General features: G+C 41.7%; 1 protein-coding gene and 1 non-coding gene across 7 annotated transcripts in view; one reads left to right on the top strand and one right to left on the bottom strand.

The window, feature by feature from the left end:
* The window catches only part of ZNF615 (zinc finger protein 615), a 42,963-nt gene that overhangs the window by 6,535 nt on the left and 9,477 nt on the right, over positions 1-26,951 (bottom strand). For 2 of the 6 annotated variants that reach the window (XM_027079208.1, XM_027079207.1), the window contains exons 5-6: positions 26,826-26,921; positions 20,621-22,879 (exon numbers count right to left, since the gene is read on the bottom strand). In XM_027079208.1, the coding sequence (XP_026935009.1) occupies positions 20,919-22,879; positions 26,826-26,921 (2,057 nt within the window). In that variant the 3' untranslated portion in view covers positions 20,621-20,918. Of the gene's footprint in view, positions 1-1,198; positions 1,289-7,314; positions 7,408-7,684; positions 7,812-8,990; positions 9,188-9,266; positions 9,513-12,833; positions 13,413-20,620; positions 22,880-26,825; positions 26,922-26,951 lie in introns of those variants that run through there. The other 4 variants (XM_027079205.1, XM_027079204.1, XM_027079206.1 and 1 more) reach the window with 4 other exon arrangements.
* Positions 15,441-15,527, top strand: LOC113606301 (small nucleolar RNA SNORA40). The gene has a single exon (XR_003427488.1). It is a non-coding gene; the product is annotated as a small nucleolar RNA SNORA40 (small nucleolar RNA).

Raw genomic sequence — 26,951 nt, 5'->3', positions numbered from 1 at the left:
TTATTTCTACATTCTAGCAATGAATAATCTAAAAATGCAATCAAGAAACAATTCCGTTTACTATAATATAAAAGAATACCAATTTATTTAGGAATAAATTTAAGAAAGGAAATACAAAACTTATATTCTGAAAGTTAAAAAAACATTGTGGAAGACATTAAAGGCCTAATTAGATTTAAAAAGATTCAATGATCATGGAACAGAATGCTAAATATGGTTAAGATGGAATGACTCCCCAAATTGACATACAGTTCAATATAATCCCTATCAAAATCCCAGGCAAATTTTTTTTTCTGCAGAATTTCACAAGCTGATTCGAAAATTCAGATGGAAATTCAAAGGCTCCACAATACTCAAAATAGGCTTGAAAAAGTTGGAGGATTTACATTTTCCAATTTCAAAGCTTACTGCAAAGCTATAATAATAAAGGCTACTAGAAGGATATATACATATAAAATACTCCAAAACTGATGGTGGTGATGGTTGCACAACTATGTGAATATGATAAAACACCACTGAATTATATAACTTAAATGGATAAATTGTTTGATATTATATGAATTAAATCTAAATAAAACTGTTAAAAAATATAAAGTGAAAACAGAAGCTTTAGGAAAATAAATACAATGATAACATCTAAGAACTACAGGAGAATCTGAATTAGCAAAACTATGAAGGAAGTTATTTGAAGCAGACAGAAGTTATGACCTAGTTCTAACATGTAGCATGGTAAAAACATCTTTTCTAGCATCCAAGGTGGGGTTGGATGTTATGGTGGGAAATCATTATTTCCTAGCTGGGCAGGAAGAAGGTACAGTAGTAAGAAGAGTGATAAATTCAAAGTTTGCTCTTTCCAGAGAGGCCTGGAAAGTGGAATTTCACAGCAAGACAAGTGGTAACACAGAGATCCTGTGATGGTGAATGAAGAAGAGGGAGATTTGAAAATCCTAGGAAGAGGAAAACTATTTAAAGAAAAACAAGATGCATATGAAATAAACAGGGATCAGATCTCAAAAGAGAACAAAGTGATATATTTTCCTCTTAACTTCTACAAGGAAAAAGAGTTCTTACACCGGAAGAGAGGTACGTGGTAGGGCTGCTTATGTTTCCTCAGACAGTATCACATCTCTGACGCCTTCTCTCCTGACCAGAGTACGACTTCCCTGGCTGCCCACCTTGCTGGGTCTCACCCACTCACCTGGACAGATTCGACTGTGGCAGTCATCTTCTACTGGCCATCTTCCTCGTTCCAACCTGGAGACAACATCTGGTTTGCTGGCTTGATACCCTGTTCATGAAAAATGATAGAAGACTTAGACATACCGAACTGGGCTGGGATACGGCAGGAAGGGATAATGGTACATGGAGGGAATAAACAGGTTTCACATCTGTAACCTCAAGGCTTTTCTCTCAGGAGAGGGGCTATTATACCCTCTAGTCTGGGGTAAGAGAAGGATCTGAGACTCGACCATTGCAGAGGAATGCAGTTAGTCTGAAGAGTTAAGAGACTGAGAATGGAACGGCCACTGACGGGCACCCTCTGAGGGACCCAGGGGAGCCGTCCTCACCCACGGACAGCAGGTTGCTATAGTTATCCAGCATCACATCCCGGCACAGGTCCTTCTGATCAGGGTCCAGGAGCTGCCACTCCTCCCATGTGAACTTCATAGCCACGTCATCATGTCTGGGATTCCTGTCATAACATGGTCTTATTTAGCGAAGTGATGTCCTTTGGGTAATATGGAAAAATGTAAAGGAAATTATTCTGCTCACTTTTGCCATATGGGAAATTAGTGGGTTTTTTCCCTTCACACGGTGTGATAGAGTAAGAATGCTAGTAAGATATTACATTACTGTGCAGTCTTCCATTCATTCAACTAAAGTTGAAAATTCAAAGAAGTTTCGGTAATGTACCGTTAATTCCTCTAGCTGATGTAAAAACATGTGCAATCTCTATATGTGTGAGCATTTGTAAAGGAAAAACCCAGTTTCGTTTCCTTCCTGTGCAGTGAAAAACCCAGTTCTTCTCCACTGTGTGCTTCGTCCCTGCGAGTCTCCTTTATTACCCACACAGAACATTTCGTTTCTGACCCTTCTGGTCACCAAATGTGTGGAGACTTTTTCCCCAGAACAAGCAATTCTCTGCCCTACCAGCTGGGTATCCTATAATTTAAATCAATTCTGACACTATCTACCCAGAGATAGCGTCAGATCCCACAGGTTATGGGCTCAGTTCCGTAAGACTTCGCGACCCCCACTTCAGACACCAATCACAAATCCAGGTTGTCACCTGTGCTTCTGACCACCCAGCTATAGATCAGAGGTTCCAATAACCCCCTCCTCGGGTTCAATTCACTTGCTAGAGGGGCTCACAGAACTCTGGAGAATTTATGTTTACCACTTTATTAAAGGCTATGATAAAGGATATGGGTGAATATCTAGATGGAAGAGATGTGTAGGGAAGGATATGTGGGAAGGGATGCCATGCTTCCACACCATCTTAGGGCACGTCCACATGTTCACCAACCCAGAAGTCCTCTGAACATCATAGTTTGGGGATTTCATGGAGTCTTCATCATGTAAGCATGATCAATCATTAACTCCATTTTCAACCCTTCTCCCTTCTCAAGAGAACAGGGGGTGGGGATAAAAAGGACAAGCTTCTCACCATGGCTTGGTCATTCTGGTGACCAGCCCTCATCCAGTAGCCCACTCAGAGTCACCTTGCTAGAACAAAGTTACTCCTGTCACCCAGGAAATGACAAGAGTTTCAGGAGCCCTGTGTCAGGAACAGAGGTCAAAGGCCAATATTAAAACCAGAGATGTTCCTAGCGTTCTAATCACTTAGGGAATCACAAGGGTTTTAGGAGCTCTGTGCTAGAAACAGGGGGCAGAGACCAATACATATTTTCTATTACCTCATAAGCATCTATTTACTAATACTGAACTCTATGATTCTTATAAGTATGTGAATAATACAGATTCCTAAATTCACCATTAGCAGTTGAGCCAATACCAAAACCAGTAATGAAGAGATTCCAGATGCAGAATCACAATACATGCTAATTTCAGTAGTTAATATACTAAATGAAACAAAAGAAACTGTATAAAACATGTATAGAGCACAATAGGTTATTAGATGATCAAATCTGTAAGGAAATTATTCTTTAAAGAATATATATGGACACATATGGACACCGACTGATGCATGTGTGTAGATTAGGCAGGATTAATATCATATTAGATAAAATGAAGAAACAGCTGCAGGAAACATGTTTTTACATTTATGAGAAGGACAGTTAGGGACTGCAGTTAAGGACCTCACTCACCACATCGCCTCTACGGAGAACCATCAAAGTCCTATGTGAACTTGAGACCCAGATGAACTTGAGACCCATGTGCCATGAAACGTTAACATCCCTTGAGGAACTGCTCTGCTTTTGTAATAGGGAAGAACAAAACTGACTCCATATCAGATCTGTTCCTTTTACTTTAACCTCACTTTAACCGTCGTGCTCTGTTGCCTGTACTTAGTCATGCTGGCTCTGTACATTTTGTAAAAGAATGCTGTCTATAGCTTGAAATATACAAGAACATCCGTGACCTGACCTGAACAGAGAATAACATTTGTCTTGTTCAAAGTTTATAAAAACATGGTGAACTGACCATGACCTGACTTACATGACAGCTGCAAGAACAAAGAATCCAACACCACCAAGAAGTGCGCAATAACTACCCAGGTCCCTCCCTCACCTTGCCTTTAAAAGGCTTTGCTGAAAGCCTTCAAGGAGTTCCAGACTTTTTAAGGCACGAGCCACCTGACTCCTGGCACGGTCAGGCAGTAAACCCTTCTCTGCTCCCAACTCCGACGTTTCAGTATTTGACCTCTCTGTGCTTCAGGCACACGGTCTTGCATTCAGTATCAACCTTACCAACAATCTTCATCCATTTTTTCCTCTCCCAGCCTGTATTTACGTAATGTCAAATCTCATTTGCCCTCTACATGCAGCATATCCAGAACCTCACCAACTCTGAACCCTCCACACATGCTGCAGTCAACCATTCTCCCTGTCACCATGTTTTTTGCAATAGCCTCCTACAAGGCTTTCCTATTTGCCGCCCTGCCCACTACTGTCTGCTTTTTACACAGAAGCCAAAGGGATTCCTTGAAAAATGTAAATTATTTCATGTCATTCCAGTACTCAAGAACTCCTCGTGTTTTTTTTTAATTAATCAATTAATTTATTTATTTTGGGGTGCGTTGGGTCTTTGTTGCTGCATGCAGGCTTCCTCTAGTTGCGGCGAGCAGGGGCTATTCTTCCTTGTGGTGCGCGGGCTTCTCATTGCGGTGGCTTCTCTTGTTGTGGAGCATGGACTCTAGGCACGTGGGCTTCCGTAGTTGTGGCTTGTGGGCTCTAGAACGCAGGCTCAGTAGTTGTGGCGCACGGGTTTATTTGCTCCATGGCATGTGGGATCTTCCTGGACCAGGGCTCGGACCTGTGTCCCCTGCATTGGCAGGTGGATTCTTAACCACTGTACCACCAGGGAAGTCCTCTCCTCGTGTTTTCTCATCTTATTAGGGAGTAAAATCATGCTTCCTTGAAATGGAATACGTGACCAATCTTACCCCCACCCCCACCCCGCCCCCACTGCTACTGCCTCTTTGGCCTTATACCCATCACTTTCCAGAAAGCACACTCTGCTCTGTCCACACAGGCTCCTTAATGTTTCTCAAACTCATTCGTGGCTCAGCCTTTTAAACCCGCTAGCCTCTCTACTTGGAAAACTCCTAACCCAGCAGCCTACTAACTTCCCGCATTTCTTGGCTCAGAGGCACCTTATCTGAGAGGTGTCCCCAGCCTAAAGAGGAGCCCCAGCACCTACTCGTCTGTTATGCTGACTAAAGTTTTGTTTCTTTAAATTTTACAGAAATATAGTTGATATACAATGTTGTGCTAATTTCTTCTGTGTAGCAAAGTGATTCAGGTATACGTATATATTCTTATTCATGTTCTTTCGCATTATGGTTTATCACAGATATTGAATATAGTTCTCTGTGCTACACAGTAGGACCCTGTTGTTTACCCATTTCACATGTAATAGGTTACATATGCTAACCCCAATCTCCCATTCCATCCCTCCCCCACCACTCCTCCCCCTTGGCAACCACAAGTCTGTTCTCTATGTCTGTGAGTCTGTTTCTGCTTTGTAGATATGCTGATTTGTGTCGTATTTTAGATTTCACCTATAAGTGATATAATATGGTATTTGCCTTTCTCTTTGACTTACTTCACTTAGTATGATAATCTCTAGGTCCATCCACTTTGCTGCAAATAGCACTATTTCATTCTTTCTTTGTGGCTGAGTAGTATTCCACTGTGTATATGTACCACATCTTGTTTATTCATTCATCTCTCAATGGACATTTAGGTTGTTTCCATGTCCTAGCTATTGTGAACAGTGCTGCTATGAACATAGGAGTGCATGTATCTTTTTGAATTATAGTTTTGTCTGGATATATGCCCAGGAGTGGGATTGCTGTATCATATGGTGACTCTGTTTTTAGTTTTTTGAGGAACTTCCATACTGTTCTCCATAGTGGCTGCACCAATTTACACTCCCACCAACGGCGTAGAAGGGTTCCCTTTTCTCCACACCTCCTCCAGCGTTTGTCATTTGTAGACATTTTTTCTTTTTTCTTTTTTTTTTTGGCCACCCCACAAGCTTGTGAGATCTTAGTTCCCCGACCAGGGATTGAACCCGGGGCCTTGGCGGTGAGAGCATGGAGTCCTAATCACTGGACTGCCAGGGAACTCCCTGTAGACTTTTTCATCATGGCCATTCTGACAGGTGTGAGGTGGTACCTAACTGTAGTTTTGATTTGCATTTCTCTAACAATTTATGTTACTTAATCTTTATCACAGCACTTTTCACCCATTAGATATATTATTTGCTTATTTTTATTCTTTTTTATCTCACACCACCAGCCCCCAAAACACTTGATTAATTTCTTGACTCCTTTCTCTTAGACTAAAAACTTGTGACCTATATGTATACTGTTTTTCACTGGTCTTACCTTCCAGCATACAACAGGCTATCAAAAAAATGTAGAGGAATGAATCAAAATATCAATCACATATATGGAACACATTAGGGAGAATTTAAGAAAGAGGGTGGAAATATATCTCTTTGTGAGCATGATGATGTCAATATCATGGAGTTCATGGACAGAAGAAGAACTTTAACTGCCAAGTAGTTTGATTAGCTGGGATAAATGTCATCAGAATACAATGGAAAGAAAAATGAAAATTTTAGGGAAATGAAGACAGTAAGGTCTACAATCAACGAGAAGAAAGTTCAAAACTAATAAATACACAAAGGAATTAATTTGAAATAAGGAAGAGTTATGATCAGGTTGAGACCGGAACTGAGAACGTAGGATGTTAAGATAACGTCTCTAGTTAAAAATTCATCATGAACAGCAGACGCATTTACGTAAGACAGCTCTGCAGATGGGGAACATATGAGGTAATGCCTGAATGGCCAGGCATTACTGCATAAGAGTAAGGGAGAATGTAAACTTATAGTGGTTTTCTGGGAGGGAAGATGATCCTGGGTCCTGGCAGTTATTCAGAACCCAGGAGAGCTGCCATCAACGTGAGTAAGTTATATAGGTCCCAAGTCTGTGGTGGAGCACACTGGGGAGAGATGAATTTGGGAGTCTTCTCCAGTGACCCTAAGGAGCTTAGCTTATGACAATGAAGAAAACTTTGAAGGTTAGAAGATCATTGGAGAAAATGGAAAACAAAACCTTTGGAGAACCTCAGAGTGGGGACAAGGCACAGTGAAGACCAGTTTACTTTTGGGGCCGGCAGCCAACATGGGGTGAATGTGACAAAGGAAATCAACATTACCAGTGGGACAGAAAGGTGCAGCAGCTAGAACACAGTGAGGAATTCAAAGTTTTCTCTTTGGAGAGAGGCCTTGGAAGGTGGAGTTTCATAGAAAAGGAGGTGGAAGTGTATGAAGAAGAAGGAAAAGATATGAGAATCCAAGGAAAAAGAAAACTATGTAAACAAAAATCAAGATGGGGGTAAAATAAAGAAGAAACAGATCCCGGAAAAGACAAGAGGCTTCCCTAAGAAGGGACATATTTTTCTCTAAACTCCTACAAAGAAAAAGAGGTCTGACATCGGGAGAGAGATGCACAGAGGCACTGCTCACCCAGCGTCCAAACCCCTCACAGCTGTGACTCTTCTCTGACCAACTATAGTGTGATTTCCACGCGTGTCACCTTGCTGGTCTCTCACTCACCTGAATGGGTTCGACAGTGGATTTCATCTTCCATCATCCATGGTTCTCCGTGATCCAAATTAGAGAGTACGTCTGGCTTTCTGGCTTGATAACCTATTCACCAGAAATGATAGAATATTTAGACCCAGTGAATTGGGCTTGGGGTCTGTGAAGACAGAATACTACAGCTGAGGACAAAACAATTTCACGACCTACAGAGTAAATGCTGTGCTCTCAGGAGAAGGGAGAATACCCATTTCTCATGGACCAGAGAGGGGACTGAAAATCTACCACTTCAGAGCATCATAGACACTCCAGAGCTTTCAGAAGCCGAGAAAGGAAACACCACTGACTGGGGACCCTCTGAAGGGCACAGGGGAGCCGTCCTCACCCACAGACAGCAGGTTGCTATAGTTCTCCAGCATCACCTCTTGGTACAGGTCCTTCTGAGGAGGGGTCAGGAGCTGCCACTCCTCCCACGTGAAGTCCACAGTCACATCGTCAAACGTCAGGGTTTCCTATAGTAACAGTGGTGTTTAATGAAGTGATGTCCTTTTGATGATATGGAAGAAATGTTAAAAGTTTTTCTTCTCATTTCTACTTTATAGGCTGGATCTATATATCTAGGGGGTTGTTTTTGTTGTTGTTGTTTATTGATTGATTGATTGATTGGCTGCGTTGGGTCTTCACTGCTGTGCACAGGCTTCCTCTAGTTGCGGCGAGCAGGGGTTATTCTTCATTGTGGTGCGCGGGCTTCTCATTGCGGTGGCCTATCCTGTTGCAGAGCATGGGCTCCAGGCACACGGGTCTCACAGTTGTGGCACGCGGGCTCAGTAGCTGTGGTGCACGGGCTTAGCTGCTCCACGGCATGTGGGATCTTCCCAGACCAGGGAACGAACCCGTGTCCCCTGCATTGGCAGGCGGATTGTTAACCACTGCGCCACCAGGGAAGCCCCGGGTTGTTTGTTTTTAACGCACAGGGAACAAGCAAAAGCCTAATAAAATACAAGGATCCAACTAAATATAATTGTGCAGTCAGTCATCCATCCATTTATCATTAGACGTTCTATAACGTATAAAAGTTAAACCTTCTTGTTAACCTAGAAACACCACATTCATATATATATATACATATACATATACATATACATATATATATATATATATATATATATATATATATATATATATAACACATAAGTCAATGAAATTGGGATGACTAAATCTTTATAGCCAGTTAATCAGAATCTTCTGGGAAGTGACTCAAGAAGCCAGAATTATAAGAAACTAAAAGTTTAATAAGCATGTTTAAAGTGTATGAAGAAGAAACTTATTTTTTGATATGTGTACTTTGTTATGATTTCAGCCTTTAAATATATCCTTAAGTCAGCTGTGTAATGAACAAAAATAAAAGCAATATAAGAAAAAAGGTAGATTAAGAATCCAGATTTGAACATGGAAACCAAGAGTCAGTCACATTGCAAAGCCTGAGGAAACAGTCCCCATAGAACTGCCCTCGCTTCAGACACCGGCTGCAATTTCTGGGGTCCCCTGGATCACCCTCACTTCAGAAGCAGGCTACAAAGACACCCGGAGTCCCCAAGACACTCTTACATGCAATAATTAGCTAGAATGACTCAGACAACTAACAAACCCATTCGGGAACAAAGAAAAGAATAAAACAAACCAAAAGTCACCTGGGCCTGGATCATTTTTTTCCGTCCTCTAAAAACAGCTGGCAGTAAGGAGGCTCTGTCGCTGTGACTTCTGGATCTGCTCTAAATTTCTGTTCTGATACCTGTCTTCAATCAAGCATGTCCCCAGTAATGCTGATACCAAATCCTGTAACTTCTTCCTCCTTCTACTGATTCTTTTGCTCCTGGGGAGTCAGGACCTGTGGGTTGAGGCGAAAATTCAAGCTGAGGGTACATTTCCTCTGGGCCCAGATGCTAACGCTGCTCCTGGGCGCTCACCTTAGCCCAATGCCCACAGCATTGCCGAGTGTCCCATTTTTACCCCAGACGACTTTATTCCTCTGGCCAAAAAGGCTAAGATTCTGACTGTGGTGGGGGTATTCCTTTATTCCGTGAAGTTGAAGTGGGGTGACTGTCAAAGGAGTTGAAGGAGACTTCCCTGGTGGCGCAGTGGTTAAGAATCCACCTGCCAATGCAAGGGACGTGGCTTCGAGCCCTGGTCCAGGAAGATCCCACACGCCACAGAGCAACTAAGCCCGTGCACCACAACTACTGATCCTGCGCTCTAGAGCCTGCAAGCCACAACTACTGAGCCCACGTGCCACAACTACTGAAGCCTGCGTGCCTAGACCCCGTACTCCACAACAAGGGAAGCCACCGCAATGAGAAGCCCACGCACCACAACGAAGAGTAGCCTCCGCTCGCTGCAACTAGAGAATGCCCGCGTGCAGCAATGAACACCCAATACAGCCAAAATAAATAAATTAATTTAAAAAAATAGTCTAAGATTAAAAAAAAAAAAAGGAGGTGAGAGAAATGAGATCCATCCCCGCAGCAGGCCTCAGCAGCAGGAGACTCTCAGGCAGCTCAATTATACAAAAGGGACCGTATGGGAGGAGAGGCGCTGGGCACTGCTTTCCTTTAAACCGTGTGCGCTCAGGAACCTCCTCAAGCGTTTTTATACACCCTGTGAGTACACACACTTCAGTTTGAAAACCAATATACTGGGCGAACCAGAAGCACTGTCTTATAAACAATAACGATAATATCTTAGGTTTTAAATACATTTTTTAAAGCACACAATATTGTAAATAAATTGGAAAGTGGTAAATTGAGTTGAGATGCTCTAAGACGCCTGTAATGTTAGAGAAGAGTGTAAAAGTACTAACATAAGAATTTGACAAAGAAAGCTTCCATACTGTATGTAATCTCTAGTGTCATGATGAAAACTAACAATTATCTTAAAGTATATAATTTCCATCCTAACAGAAGGGGGAAACAGAATAAGAAGAAATTCATTCAAAACATGGCAAAAAAGAGAATAAGGAATAGAGAACAAGTGGGGCAAATACCGTGCACTTATATGACTGTTTTAAAACAAAACACTAAGAATTATATTAAGTATATTAAATCAACTATACTCCAATAAAACAAATTTTTTAAATGAATTATATTCAGTATAAACAGAACAAAGATTCCAGTTAATTACATCAAATACAAATGCCTCAAAACTGTCAGACTGGATTAAAATTTAAAACCCAGGACTTCACCGGCAGTCCAGTGGTTAAGACTCCACACTTCCAATACAGGGGGCCTGGGTTTGATCCCTGGTCAGGGAACTAAGATCCCACATGCTGTCCAGTGTGGCCAAAACAATGATAATAATAAAAAAATAAAATAAAACCCAAGAACATGCTACTCTAGGTGACATGCCTGAAACATAGTGATATGGACAGCTGGAGAATAAAAGGTTAGAAAAAGATAAACCATGGAGAGTAACCACAGATAATCTATATTCTCTGAAAAAATGCACCAGAAAGCCCAAAAATTACTACAGAGAAGAGAAACAAAGCTTACTAGTAAGAGGTTCAACTCACCACATTTTAAGAAATTTGCCATTTCTAGGTACCTAACAATATAGCCTTGAAACATATACAGCAAGGGAATTCCCTGGGAGTCCAGTGGTTAGGACTCCAGGCTTCCACTGCAGGGGGCACAGGATAAATCCCTGGTGGGGAAACTAAGTTTCCTGCACGCTATTAGGTGGCAGACAAAAAATTTTTTTTCTAATTAAAAAAAAAAGAATGAATTATAAACATTAGAAACTGGACAGAAAATTAAGGTTATATTCAGACAATATCATCCTTGACATGGAAAGAGAGATTCAAAGAATTATAATACTTATTTAAAATTTTTCACTCAGAAACCCCCAAGCAGATTTTCACATATATTGCTGGCTAGAACTGCACCACGTGCCTAAGCTCATTTCGTACTAATTCAATCACTAGCAACGGGAGCTGGAACCACCAGGATTAACTAAGACCAACCAGTATTGGGATATGGGTCACCCTGTCAGAAGGATGGATAACTAAACAAAACGGCGGTTCTGTTAGCAAAGAAGAAAGTGGGAACGCATGTCAGACAAAAATGCAAGTGTCCACTGCCGCTGGTGAGAGCAAGCCTCGACAAACATTTTCTGCAAAGGTGAGACAGGCTGGGACCTGGAACACTTTGCTGCAGTGCTTGCATCTGGACACACCTCTCCTCCAGCAACAAAATACAAAGAAACTATAAGGGACTAAAAATAACTTTGTGTATGCACAGAGGAGTCAAATTCTGGACAACAAGATACAAAGAAATCAAGAAACCCAACCGCCACTTCTGAAGAACCAAGAGCAAAAGCAGGGGATCCGGAGCAAAAGCAGGTACTGCCATGCCCCTTGCACACAACACCACGTAAAGCACGGGCAAACCATCTAAGCCGTCCCTCCGGCCCAACCCCCGGACATACACCTACCCTCACCACATATAAGGAACAAGATGCCCCCCCCAACCCCACCTCAGAGAGCGAACAAGCAAGGGAACCTCTTACTTGTTCTCGCTCCCCCCTGCTGCAGTAGGGACCACAATAAAGCCTGGCCTGAATTTCTTATCTGGCCTTTGATCAACTTCTATGGACCAAGGAGGCCAAGAGCCCTGGTCTGTAACAAAGGGATAGATACTATACATTTCTGCTTTGAGGGTTCAGATCTGTCACAAGGACTCAATTCTGCCTTTGCAGTGCGAAAACAGTGATACACAATACACAACACATAGAGGAGGCTGGGTTAGTCCCTCGGTCTGCAGATAAAAGCCTAAAGAGCAGAAGGTTTAGAACTACACTACCGTCCCGGGCTGCACCACCTTCCTTCCCAGCCTACTAGGTTGGAATCTCGACGCAGCCACCAGCCAGGCCTCCTAGGGGACCAAAGCCTCAGCCCTCACAAGACTCTCTGTACCACAGACACTGACTACACACTTCCTTATTAATCCGAAGCCTGGGCCAGATACCCTCATATGATGACCATCCAGCCAGGCCCCAACATCTCTGAGCGCCATATTAATTCCCGTAATCTGAATCTCTTACCATCGTAAATACCACCTGCATCCTTTAGAAATAGAGTGAGCCGCAAAGACCCCCATATCAGGCCGGTCCAGTCACGACCGTTGATCTCTACAGATTTTGGGGGGGGGGGGGCGCCGCGTGGCTTGCGGGATCTTAGTTCCCTGACCAGGGAGTGAACCCGGGCCACTACAGTGAAAGCGCCGAATCCGCCAGGGAATTCCCTCTACAGATTCTTAATCGTTCTAACGAACAGCTCCCAAAGTACCGCAACGACAGGTACGCGCGTCACAAACGCTCCTGGTTCCTCTCAAATACCTCCACATCAGCACTTCCCACCAGACCCTCAATAATTCCGTTAAGTCCACACTACACCATTCCACCCTGTGGACGACACGTCCACAGGGACAAACCTCCTATGGGACAAAACCACAAAACTTCAAGGACCAAATGCACACACTGACCCGATTTTCTCCAGTCCACAAGCAGAACCTAAAACGTAACACTTCCACGAACCGCTTCTACTTCTGCCCCTGTCGCCCAGATTTTTCGTCGGTCTACGGCGGCCGAAGACGGTCTGAAGCATTTGAAGAAACGCGGACTGGATTTCTGGTATTACCTTGAAAGGCAATATGTCCGCGCCCAGCTCTCCGCGGCCCCACGGGGCGGCCATGTTGGGACACCTGACGTACAGAAGGCCAAGGGGCGGGTTTGGGGCCAGGAGCCCTGGATGGTCCGGGAGGTGAGAAGCCACTGAAATTATTTCATTACCTGTCACTTCAATTCTTCAGAAAATTAGCAGATTTTCAGAGACTCGAGGTTTGCGAGGCAAATATGGAGCTACCTAAACGGCGTTCGACGGACTGGGGAGACGAGTAACATCGCCGAGGCCTTTATTAAAAAAGGAGGGGGGCGGGTTTCGAAAAGGACCAAGGGTTCAGGTGTCGGTATAGCAGCAGAGAACGAACTCCTGGAATGAGAAACGGCAGTACATCCGGTAATCGGACATCCCCCCAAAAACTTCGGAGGAACATTTCTCGCAGGAAGCGGCTTTTAAGGACCGAATAAGATTTCGAGAAACTGGCACAGTGTGAAACAGGCCATCACGTTCAAGAGGAAAAGAGCAGCAGGGATGAAGCCTAAATTTTGATTGGGATTGGAGCCTCGGGGAAAGGCCACTTTAAAAATGAGGCCAGTAAAGGTCTGGAACCAATGAGAAAGGCACAACCAGAATGGAGTCCAAAAGTATTAAGGTCAATATCTATTTGGTCAAGACACTAAGATAATTCCATGGGGTCAGTTGTTTCAGCAAATTATGCTGGAAAAATTGTATACCTATTTGCAAAAACATAAATTAAGACCCATAACTCTAACCATATACAAAATTAACTCGAAATAGATCACAGACCTAAATTTAAGAGGTAGAAGAAGTATGAAACTTAGAGAAGCGAAGAGGAACCTAAGTTAGCCAAAGAGTTCTGTGACAAGACAAAGTATGAGCCATAAAAGGAAAAATAATAAATTGGACTTTATTAAAATTAAATACTTTTGTATATCTAAGCACAGCTTTAATAAAGTATTGAGTAGAGCCAGAGACTGGGAGAAAATATTGACACATTTAACATCTATTGATAAAGACTTGTATTCAGAATATATCAAGAGTTCTCAAAAACTTAATGACAAAACAACTATCCAGTTACTTCTTGTGGGTTATGAAATTTTCTAAATATTGCATCGTGGTGATAGTGGCACAACTCTATGAACTTGCTAAATGTCACTGAGTTGTATGCTTACTACTGGTAAATGTTATATGTAAATTATGACCATAAAGCTGTTAAAATGAATTTCTGTTGTGTACAAAATTTATAGCATATGGATTTTTTTAAAGACATCAAATATAATTGCAAAATTATAAACTATCTAGGATTAAAAGTAAATGGAGATGTCTGGGACTTATAAGAAAAACAGTACAACAAATCTTGGAGTGAGAATTTCAATAATGAGAGGATCATAATAAAAAGTGAACATAGTTGAATATGTTATGTTTTTCAAGCATACCCCACTTCAATGCATACCTTTTATATGTGACTCAAGTTACCATTCTACTAGTTCACCCATGATATTATTACAGCCACTTAATATTAATTATATAGAGATATACAAAACATTTTATAATATGGAAATGTTTATGAGAATGTAAGTGATAAAATTAGATTACGTATTTTTTTTTTTACAGACTTACCGAGATATAACTGACATAGATTATACCTATTTTAAATAAATTTTTATTTTGGGGAAATTTTAGATTTACACGAAAGTGACAAAGTACTACAAAGAGTGCACATATACCTTCATTTGACTTCCTCTCATGCGAATATTTTATGTAACCATGGTACATTTGTCAAACTTAGAAATTAACATTGGTATGACACTCAACTAAATTACAGATTCTATTTGGATTTCACAAATTTTTCCACTACTGTCCTTTTTCTGTCTTAGGATTCAACCCAGGGAAGAATGCTGCCTTTAGACATCATGTTTCCTTGAATTGCTCTGTTCCATGACCATTCCTCAGTCTTTTTTTCATGTCCTCAATTATTTTGAGGAGTACTGATCAGGTATGTTGTATATTGACCTTCTTTTAGGTTGGTATGTTTTCCTCATTAAACAGGGATTTATGCATTTTGGAAAAGACACCACATGTTTATGGGTATAGAATATCAAAATGACAACACTGATCTACTGGCAAAGGTATTATTTGCCAGGTTTCTCCACTGAAAATAGCAAAACAACTTCTGACCAAAAAGAACCATTATACAGGGCTCACACCAAGAGATTTCAAGACTCATAAACCTTTAGTATTATTGGTGAAAGGACACATAGATCAATGGAACAGAGCAAAGATCCCAGAAAAAGACCCACATGAGCCAAGTATACTCAAGCGTTTGATAGATATACAAAGGTTATTCAATGGAGAAATATAGACTTTTTCAGCAGATGCTGCTGGAACATTTGGAAGTCCACAGGCAAAAAACAAACAAAAACAAAGAGAAAAAAAATCTCAAAAGACTCTCCTTATAGACAGGTGCAAAAATCCTCTTTTGCAACCCAGAACTCATTGTTTAGTATGAGTTTTGGTACAGGGAAGAAGGGACATGATACCTAAAACAGATTCAAGTGATGGGGGTGTATTGATAAACATAAAGATTGCTTCCAGGACTATAGAGCTGATAATTTCCCTTATATATTAAGTTTTTAAATTATCAGCTATATCGAGTTCATACTCTAATGTTGACATGAAACAAAGATGGCTTCTTTTTTTAGGCTTTTATCTTGAGAACACAGTGTCAGGATTTTAAAAAGGTATTGGCATATCCCAATGATCTGTACTGTTCTAGGGTGTGATAGCTTAGGAGTGAATATGATTTGAACTTAATACATTTTTAGAGGGTGTCAAACTCTGAAGCGGGCAGATCTATCTCCTGACTCTAAACATGGTCCTAAAGTAAACTGCTTGAGGAAATTGGATCCCAAAGATTACAGGTGGAGAATTTTGAAGTGTGTCTGTATTCTACTGGAGATCAAAGAAGCTCAACTAAAAGAATTGTGTGGATTGAGCAAAACTTCTTTTTTGAAAGGGCTATCTCATCTTGAAGATTATGACTTTGGAGGAACTAAGGTGATTGGCAGTGGAAAGAATCAGAACATGTGAAATTCCTTAAAAATTTATTGACTTAAATAATTTTGCCTATGTTACACATAATAAAAAAAAAAACCTTTACACTTTGTTCAGAAAAAAAAAAAAAAAAAGAATCTCAACACATTCATCCTATAAGTCCTATACTTGGTAAAGGACTTGTATCCAGAACATAGAAAAAATTCTGAAAAGTCAACAAGAAACTCCTATTTAAAAAATAGGCAAACCTTGAACAGACACTTGATCAAAGATAACAGATGGCAAACAAGCATATGAAAAGATGGTCTGCATCATTTGTTGTTAGGGAGATGCAAATTAAAACAGCAATGTGAATAATGCTAATAATTTTTAAAAAGCAGCAGTGTGATACAAATACCCAGGTATTAGACTTGCTGAAATCCAAAAACTGAAAATATGAAATGCTGGTGATAATGTGGAGTAACAGGAATTTCGATTATTTGCCAGAGACAATGCAGAAGAAATACAGCCATGTTAGACGATAGGCAGATTCTTGAATGTATGTTCGTACAGATGATCCCAAGTTTTAGAAAGGTAGCCTGAAAAAAAGTTTTTTTAATGAGATGGCTCTCACTGAGGAGTAGAACTCAGGAAAATTGTTGTTCTTACTTGTGTCAAAGAAATCTGAAAGGAAATATCCAAGACTAAACTTTGCAGTAAGATGAACAGAAATCCTGTCTTTATTCCTATACACACCACTTGACCACGGTGAATTATTCTGATTTTTGTGCAGGCAATGATAAGAGTGTATGTAGGAGACAAATTTTTTTTTTTTTTTGCCGTACGCGGGCCTCTCACCGTTGTGGCCTCTCCCGTTGCGGAGCACAGGCTCCGGACGCGCAGGCTCAGCGGTCATGGCTCACGGGCCCAGCCGCTCCGCGGCATGCGGGATCTTCCCGGACCGATGCACGAACCCGTGTCCCCTGCATCGGCAGGCGGACTCTCAACCACTGCACTGCCAGGGAAGTCCGAGACAAATTTTTAATAAGAACTTTGAGAAAGGACTTGGACTGGACAACCTGAAAAGAAATGTTTCCAGCATCCAAAGGTCAAGTCTCTAAACACCACTAGCCTGGGACTATGGGTCTCAAAACTTCCAGACTTCTGTGCTCTCAAACACAGACAAACTCTGCACTCCCTACATAACACTGACCTCAAATTCAATCTGAAATTTACCACAGACATTCTTGCCCATTGACACTCCTCCCCCAATTCCAGGCTTCTCCAGATCATAAGCTGGACGTTAAATTGCTAACCTAGGGGAGAAGCAGTGCTCATTGGTTTCACACTTCCATCCAGTTTTCAATTACCGAGTCTTGCAGACCTAACATATAGACCCTAAACCCTGACCAACAAGACCTTCGATCATTAATCTCTACAGGTTAAGCCTCAATCAAAGGCCCATCACTAACGCCCAGATTCCTCAGTGACTGAAGCCAAATAAAACCCCAAATGCCGTCACTGACACACATTCCCTCTTCACTGACCCCACAGGCCCCTCACTGGGGATCCTTGCCCAGAATCAGGCTCAGCAGATATTGAGTCTCTGAAGACTCCTCCAGTAGTTGCCAAAGGCTGAACCTGGTCCAAAACCATTTCTGATTTTGATGCGCTCTCCCCGCAATGCCTCCTTGGCTGTTGCTAGGGGCACTGAGGGCTCTTGTTCAGTTCCAGAAGACTTGCACAGGTTCTATGAGGACACACAGCACTGTGACCTCCTAGAGGTTCTGGCGCTTCCAACAGGAGTGGCCATAAAAGCTGCTAAGACTGCTGGGTGAGAAGACATGGAAATGTCTTCTGGGCACCCCAGTGCCTTCCTCTCTTTGCAAGAGATAGTCTCAGTCACAGAGCTAATTTAAGTTTTCAGAGGCCAGCACAAATCCAAGGCCAACGTGGTGTGAGATGCATTCCAGTCATCACTTTGGGCAAAAGTGACAAGATGATGGTGACCTTGTGCAGTTAGGCAGGAACACCTTGGGTACTACTAGTTTGCCTGGAGTCTTATTACGGACAGAGCCCAAACTTGCTCTGCTTGCCGCAGGTCAGGCCAATAAATCGGAAGATGACCTGTTGAGGCAAGGAGTAACGACTTTAATCGGAAAGCCAGCCGACCGAGATGGCAGACTAGTGTCTCAAAAAAACCATCTTCCCTCAGTATGAATGTGGGCTCCGCTTACACAGAGGAAGGGAAGGAGAAGGGACCCACTGCGATGCCAGTCAATGGCTGAGTGGGACGGCTACCAGTCATGCACTAACAGCTACGCACCTGCCCCGCCTCTATTACAGTCTGATATTCTGTGGCAGAGAAGATGCCCAGAGTTTCTAGTTGGATCTAAGGTTGAAGTTACTTGAAGTCTGTATTGGGAAAAGCTACAGTCAGCCTTCCTCCTGTCTTTCTCCTTTACTCTCACCCTGTTGCCACACACACACTTTCAACACTTCTGGTCACCAAATGTGTGGGTTTCCCACACACCAAGCAATTCCTGTCAGCTGGGTCCTACATTTTAACTCAATTCTAACACTATCTACTTGGAGATAGTGCCAGATCCCACCAGTTAAGAGCTCAGTCCCACAACTGCTCCCACCGCACCTCAGATACTAATCGCAAATAGCTGGTCCCCAAGTTACCTACAACTTGTCTGACTTGCCTCCAAATTGGAGGTTTGCGTGAGCCCCTTGTCGGGTTTGATTAATCTGCTAGAGTTTGATTTATCTCACAGAACTCAGGGAAACACTTATCTGTGTTTATTAGTTTATTAAAGGACAGAAATGAACAACAAGCTGAGGAGAAACAGAGTGAGATCTGGGAGTGTTCTAAGCACAGGAGCTTCTGTCCCCATAGAGCTGGGGGTGTGTTAACACTCCCTGTACTTCAATGTGTTCACCCTTCTGGAAGCTCTCCATAGCCCCTACTATTGTTGGGATTTTATGGAAGCTTCCTCACATTAGGCATGATCAATTAGTAACTCCATTTCTAGCCCCTCTCCCCTCTCTGGAGGATGGGGAGTGGGCTGAAAATTCCAAGTCTTTTTTGGTGACAAGCACCCATCCAGGAGCCATTCATGAGCCCACCCAGAGTCCCATCAATAGGACAAGAGATGCTCCACATGCTCTTATCATGCAGGAATTTACAAGGGTTTCAGAAGCTCTGTGCCAGAAACCGGGGGCAGAGACCAATATGTCTATTTTCTACAATTTCACAAGCTCAAATAGTCAATCTCAAAAGGATACATCCTAAACGATTCTATTTTTCTAATATTCTATAAATGATAAAATTATAGGACTAGTGTTGGAGAAAGGATGTGACAATGAGGATGTAGCATGAGGGAGTTTGTTTTGACAAAGCACTGGGGTGTTGGTTACAGGAACCTACATATGTGATAAAGTTTAAGGCGGTATTTAAAAACCACGTTAAAACTGGTGCAATAGAAATAAACCCTGTAGTTAACAGCAATGTAACAATTTCACTTTCCTCTATTTGATAGTAAACTGTGTGGTTATATAAGGTTTTACCTTTGGGAATAATGGACTGAAGGTGATTTAGGAAATCTCTGGAATATTTCAGTTTTTGTGATTCTAAACTTACTTCAAAATTAAAAGTTATAAAAACATCACATTTATATTAATTTTATAACCCCCTGCTGCTACTTATAAACTTGGTTAAACACACCAAATATGTTGACTTATACTTATGAAATGAATATATTTCTTCATTTTGAAGTACTTCAAATATTCTGAAATAACATTTAAACGTGGAACCAAAGAAATGCAAAAATTAATTAAATAATTGAACACTCCTGCACTGTATATACTAAAATTTAATCCACGATGAGAGTAACTGCCACTATGTAAAATTTATAAGATCAATGACAAGGCATCTAGAAATATGGCTGAAGGTATCCTTTCCCCAGTTGTTTGTGAGGTGTATTACCCCTTAAGTTTAGACCTGTAACACAATGTTCTCATTCATCATTTCTCCAAGGCTTCTTTCCTTCATTAAGTTGTCTGATATTTTGTTAAAGGCCACCATACTAAATGTGTTATTGCACAGATTTCCTGGCAAATGATGAGGCAATATTTATTACTGCAAACCCTACCATATTCATCACCATAAAAAAAGTATTTCTCTAGTGTTAACTGACATCTCTTGAGGTGTTACTTCTGGGCAAAGGCTTTCCCACAATTATATTTCTACCAGTTAGAAATATTCATTCACTCATGATCTATGATGACCACATATGATAGAGTCTATTACCAATGAAGTCTTTCCTAGTCTTTCGCATTTTAGGCTTTATCTCAGTATACACTTTTTAAAAAATTTTTATTTATTTTTGGCTGCGTTGGATCTTCGTTGCTGTGCGTGGGCTTTCTCTAGCTGCAGAGAACGGGGGCTGCTCTTCATTGCAGTGCACGGGCTTCTCATTGTGGTGGCTTCTCTTGCTGTGGAGCATGGGCTCTAGGCACGCAGGCTCAGTAGTTGTGGCTCGCAGGCTCTAGAATGCAGGCGCAGTAGTTGTGGTGCACGGGCTTAGTTGCTCCACAGCATTTGGGATCCTCCCAGACCAAGGCTCGAACCCATGTTCCCTGCATTGGCAGGTGGACTCTTAACCACTGCGCCACCAGGCAAGCCCTTAGCATACACTTTTTAGACAATAAAATGTCCTAAAACATTTTCACCATGGCTGATTGTGTCTGAGTTTTCTTGTAAATTTTTTCATCAACATAAAATATGAGGTAATTGATCACTAAAGATAACACCACATTCTTTGCATTGTGATTCTTCTCTGCATACTATTATCTTGAGTACAACTGGCAACAGGCTTCCCCAGAGTGACTACCTGTGAATTCTCTTATGTTTAACAAGGATTGACAAGTGGGCAAAAGCTTTCCCACACTCGCTGCATCCATAGGGCCTCTCTCCTGTATGTTTTCTTTGATGAACATTGAGCCCTGACTTTGTGGTGAAGGTTTTCCCACATTCACTGCATTCATGTGGCTTCTCTCCTGTGTGAATTCTCTGATGGGTAATGAGATCATTTTTGCGCAAAGAGAATTTTCCACATTCAGTACATGCAAAGGAAGTTTTTCCTGAGTGAACTCTCTGATGTTGTATGAGGCATGTCTTCTTCCTAAAGGCTTTACCACACTCGTTGCATTTGTACGGTTTCTCTGCAGTGTGAGTTTGCTGATGTGTACCCAGAGTACTCTTCATGGTGAAGCCTTTGCCACATTCATTGCATACATATGGTTTCTCTCCAGTATGAGTTCGCAGATGTGCGATGAGCATGCTTTTCCCAGTTAAGCCTTTGCCACATTCACTGCATACATAAGGTTTCTCTCCTGTGTGAGTGCGCTGGTGTACATTGAGATGACTCTTCTCTGTGAAGCCTTTACCACATTCACTGCATACATATGGTTTCTCTCCTGTATGAATTCGCTGATGTCCTATCAGCCGGATCTTGGCTGGAAAGCCTTTTCCGCATTCACTGCACACGTAGGGTTTCTCCCCTGTATGAGTTCGCTGGTGTACAATCAGGCGGCTTTTCACAGTGAAGCCTTTCCCACAGTCACTACATACATAGGGTTTCTCTGCAGTATGAGTTCGCTGATGTACAATAAGATCACTCTTCATGGTGAAGCCTTTTCCACACACACTACATACATAGGGTTTCTCCCCTGTATGAGTCCGCTGATGTCTGATGAGAGGGCTCTTCAAGGTGAAGCCTTTTCCACACTCATTGCATGTATAGGGTTTCTCTCCAGTATGAGTTCGCTGATGTACAATGAGGCAGTGCTTCATTGAAAAGACTTTCCCACATTCACTGCACATATACAGTTTCTCTTCTCTGTGAGTTTGCTGATGAGTGATAAGACTGTTCTTCAAGGTGAAACTTTTCCCACATACATTGCATATAAAGGGTTTCTCACCTGTATGAGTTCGATGGTGTGCAATAAGACGCCTCTTCTCGATGAATCCTTTTCCACATTCACTGCATATGTAAGGTTTCTCTCCTGTATGAGTTTTCTGATGTGTAGTGAGACTGAACTTTGTAGAGAAGGCTTTTCCACACAGACTGCATCCATGGGGCTTCTCTCCCGTATGAGTTCGCTGATGATAAATGAGCCGACACTTTTTGGTGAATGCTTTCCCACATTCACTACATGTGTAAGGTTTCTCTCCCATATGACTTTTCTGATGTATGTTGAACTGCGATTTCTCGAAGAAGGTTTTATCGCATTCAGTGCACTCATAATGTTTCAGTCCTGTATGAGTTCTCTGATGTTCAGTGAGCCTGGATTTTCTGGAGAAGGCTTTCCCACACAGACTGCATCCATGAGGTTTTTCTCTAGTATGAACTCTCTGATGATCAAAGAGCTGAGACATCTTGAAGAAGGCTTTCCCACACTCACTGCATACATGGGCTTTCTCTATGTTGTGAGTTCTCTGTTGCTTACTAGACAGGGAGTTATTGCTGATGGGTTTTGCACTTACAGGAAATTTAATTTCAGTAAAAGATAGCTCGTGGTTAGCATGGAGAAGGGATTTCCCATCTCCATTAAAATCAGCAGAGTTGTCTAAGTTACAGGTTCTCTTCTGGTTTTCAAAACTTAAATTTGAATTTAAAGGTTTTTCAGATAAGTCAAACATATCACAATTTTGCTTTAACAGGAAATGACTTTTGCTCTGATTAACAATATTTGCAAGTGTATTATGTTCGCAGCATTGTTCCACAATATTTTGAATGCTGTGATTTGGCAAGTGATGCTGCAGAGCGTCATCAACTTTCCTGATTTCTAGGAAAGAAGAGAACAAGGAATCATTCCGCAATCTCTCATAATCTTAATTTGGAAGAAAACTGTTTCAAAAAATGCTTTCATGTGAAGTAACTATTTAGTGACAATTCTATGTGTGATATGATAAGAAATATATTTGGTCTTCCTCCACACAGCTCCTAAAGCCTTGTAATTTCCTAAGTGACAGGAGTATCTTTCAATACTGAGTTTATGCTAATGAGATGACTTAGCATAGCGTTCCTACATAACCTCAGGATGGGCCTGATCACCAAAAAGACTAAGTGATTAGAAGGTTGGAACTTTCAGCTCCACCCTGCAGCCTCTGGGAAAGGAGAGAGGGCCTAGAGATTAAAACTCTATAAAAACTCTTAACAAGATTTGCTCAACCTTTGGATGGGTGAACACATCCATGTGCGAGGAGGGTGATGCTCCCCAGTTCCATGGGGACAGAAGCTTCTGCTTCTGTCAGAAATCCTTCAGACCTTGCCCTATGTATCTCTTCCTCTGGCTATTCATCTGTATCCTTTATAGTAAACTGGTAAACATAAGTAAATGTTTCTTTGAGTTCTGTGAGCCACCCTGGCAAATTAATTGAACCAAAGAAGAGGGTCATGAGAACCTTCAATTTATAGCCAGTTGGTCAGAAGCACAGGTAACAATCTGGAGTTGCAACTGACATCTGACATGGGGACAATCTTGTGGGACTGAACCCTTAACTTGTAGGGTCTGACACTATTTCCACATAGATAGTATCAGAAATGAGTTAAATTTGTAGGACACCCAGGTTTAATTCTGGGCATAGACAACTGAAGCAAAGGAATAAAGAAGGCAGTTGCAGTCTGTGAATCACGGTTAAAGGAGCAATGAATATGTAGGAGGTGGAGGAAATCAGGATATGTTCAAAGAAAAGACAAGGTTCACTGATGGACTTAATGGGAGAAGCACGGAAGAGGTTAAGACTCAAGGATTATTCCAAGAATTATGTGGTTTCAGCCACTGGGTAGGTGGAATGCCTCTTAATAATGTGAGGACTATTACTGAAGGCCAGAATGAGAAGAAAATCTAGCACACATTGTGAAACAAAGCTTAAGGAGGTTATTACTTGTCTGCATACAAAACATGAAGAAGTGGGTTGAATATATAAATGTTTCAAAAGGTCTTATCTGAAAATAGCAATGTGGATATCATCAACATTGACGGATTATTGAAGAAGAACAGATATATATATGTATATATATATATATAACTGATTCACTTTGCTGTACACCTGAAACTAACACAACATTGTAAATCGACTGTACTCCAATATAAAATAAATTTTTTTTTAAAACCAGAGTATTCAAAGAGTACTGGATAAGACTATGTTTGGAAACATGTATCATAAAAGCTCAAGGCACAGGGCCAAGGCTTTAGCCATTTCAACATGTAGAGTTTGAAAATTCAATCAAGCCCATTGAAGAGAACCAAACATTGACAATTGTGATCAGGTGCAAACTTGCAGACCCAGGTGTATAGAACAAATACAATGCCAAATAAGAATGTGTCTCCTTAGCATCTGATTTCAAGGTAAATGTGACAAACTATTGAGGTTTATCATATTCCAACAACTTGCCCTCTTCTTCATTCTGCAGACCACCATTTAGCTAACTCTAGCAAAGCACTAACACTAACATCAAATACAGATAAAATCTTCTGTAACCAACACTCCCAACTAATACTCTACTTGGAACATACTCTCCTATGTTCCTACACAAAAAGGGAATGATGATATGCAGTTACTCCATCCCTGAACATTGCAAAGAAAGGACTGGCCCTAGAGGATACCTCTGAGTCCTTGGAATATCCCACCTGATGAGAATGTCTTTGTAGGTATGAGATTTTAGGACATATCATAGAGTTTATGCTAACAATGTGATTTGTGGTAGATGTCCGTTTTTGTATGCCTGGGACTTTGGACAACACTGTAACATTCTGATTCTGGGGTCTAGAGGCACCAGGCTTGGGTGAGCTTCCCTGGTTGGCAGCACTTCACACATGTTGTCAAACATTCAAACATCATTGCTGGGAAAATTCAGCACTGTTCACATGACTCCACTGGTAGAGGACAACCGGGAACCTTGTGTGCAGCCTCTCCTGGAGTCTTTCCCATGCATAATTTGATCTTTGATGACTTTGATCTGTATCATTTTATTGTCACACATTGTAACCAAGAGTATAAAAGTACATTCCCCTCCCCAATAATATCTACCATCTATAAAGTAGGCAAAGTGATCCACTTTAAAAATTGTATAATGCCACTCTTCTACTCAAAATCCTGTTTTCTCAAATTATTCAGAAAAGAATCAAGGTCTTGAATGCCCTTGATAGGCAGTTTGTGACCTATGTACCAAAACCCGCAGCTACTACCCTGTTACCCTTAACTCTAGTCACTTTCCCTCTTGTTCACTCCCTTCTACCCATGTAAGTTTCCCCAAAGTTCCTCAAACACATTCCAGATTCAGGTCTTTCAACTTCCCACTGTCTCACATTTGGAAAACTCCTCACCCAGGAAGATTACTCATATCCCTCAGCTATGTGCTCAAAGGCACCTTATGAGAGAGCCACTCCCATTCCAAAAGGGCAGTTCCAAGCCCCAACACCCACTCTTCCATTAGCTGCTTTAATTTTCCTTACAGCAATTTTTACACTAAGACATGTTTTTCTTTTAAATGTGTAGAACTGAAAGAGAACCTCAATTTTTAAAAGGATGGAGAGAAGATTTCTGTTCTCACACACAAACTAGGAAGTCACAGGCCAGCTGCCATGATGAAGAATAAAATACATAGAAAGAAATTGTACATTAGACAATATTAAGAGAGAAGTCAATTTGGGGCGTCTCTTTCAGAGAACAGAAAGAGCTTAACTCATGGGAATGGAAGAAACTTTTAAGACTTATGAGAACTGAGAAGAAAATGGAAATGAAAGTATGGAAAACCTGGAAGGGGGTGGGGACCAAAGAACCACAGAAATGTACAGCAGAAACCAGGTTATCATGGGGACACAGCATCCAAGGTGGGGCTGCATGTTTTGGTGGGAAATTGTTATTTCCTCATACGGCAGGAAGAAGGTACAGTGGTAAGAAGAGTATGATGAACTCAAAGTTCTCTTTCCAGAGAGGCCTGGAAAGTGGGATTTCACAGCAAGAGAGGCGGTAACACAGACAGAGATCTTGTGATGGTAAACGAAGGAGAGGAAGATTTGAAAATCCAAGCAAGAAGAAAACTACACAAACAAACAAAAATAAGATGCATATGAAATAAGCGGGGATCAGGGACTTCCCCGGTGGTCCAGTGGTAAAGAATGCACCTTATATTGCAGGGGAAGCAGGTTCGATCCCTGGTCAGGGAACTAAGATCTCATGTTCCATGGGGCAACTAAGCCCGAGTGCCACAGCTATTGAGCTTGCACACCTCAGCTAGAGCCCGCGTGCCACAAACTACAGAGCCCACTCACTCTGGAGCCCGCACACCACAATTACAGAGTGCACATGCCCTGTAGCCTGCGCGCCACAAATAGAGAAGAGAAAACCCACACGCCACAACTAGAGAGAAGGCTGCGCACCACAACGAAGAGCCCGTGCGCCACAAGGAAGATCCTGCGTGCCGCAACTAAGACCCGACGCAGCCAAAAATTTAAAACTGAAAATAAATAAATAAATAATAAAGACACAATTAAAAAAAAACAACACTCATGGTTTAGAAATAAGCAGGGATCAGATCTCAGAAGAAAACAAAGGGATATATTTTCCTCTTAACTTCCACAAAGAAAAAGAGTTCTTACACTGGAAGAGAGGTACGTGGTAGGGCTGCTTATGTTTCCTCAGACACTATCACAGCTCTGACGCCTTCTCTCCTGACCAGAGTACGACTTCCGTGGCTGCCCACCTTGCTGGGTCTCACCCACTCACCTGGACAGATTCGACCATGGCTGTCATCTTCTACTGGCCACAGTTGTTCTCCTCGTTCCAAACTGGAGAGAGCATCTGGTTTGCTGGCTCGATACCCTGTTCATGAAAAATGATAGAAGACTTAGA

The sequence above is a fragment of the Aethalodelphis obliquidens genome, unplaced genomic scaffold (assembly GCF_003676395.1).
Source record: "Aethalodelphis obliquidens isolate GAN/ISIS:26980383/991018 unplaced genomic scaffold, ASM367639v1 scaffold43, whole genome shotgun sequence".
In the NCBI taxonomy this organism is placed as follows: domain Eukaryota; kingdom Metazoa; phylum Chordata; class Mammalia; order Artiodactyla; family Delphinidae; genus Aethalodelphis; species Aethalodelphis obliquidens.
This window is presented reverse-complemented; position numbering and strand designations above follow the sequence as displayed.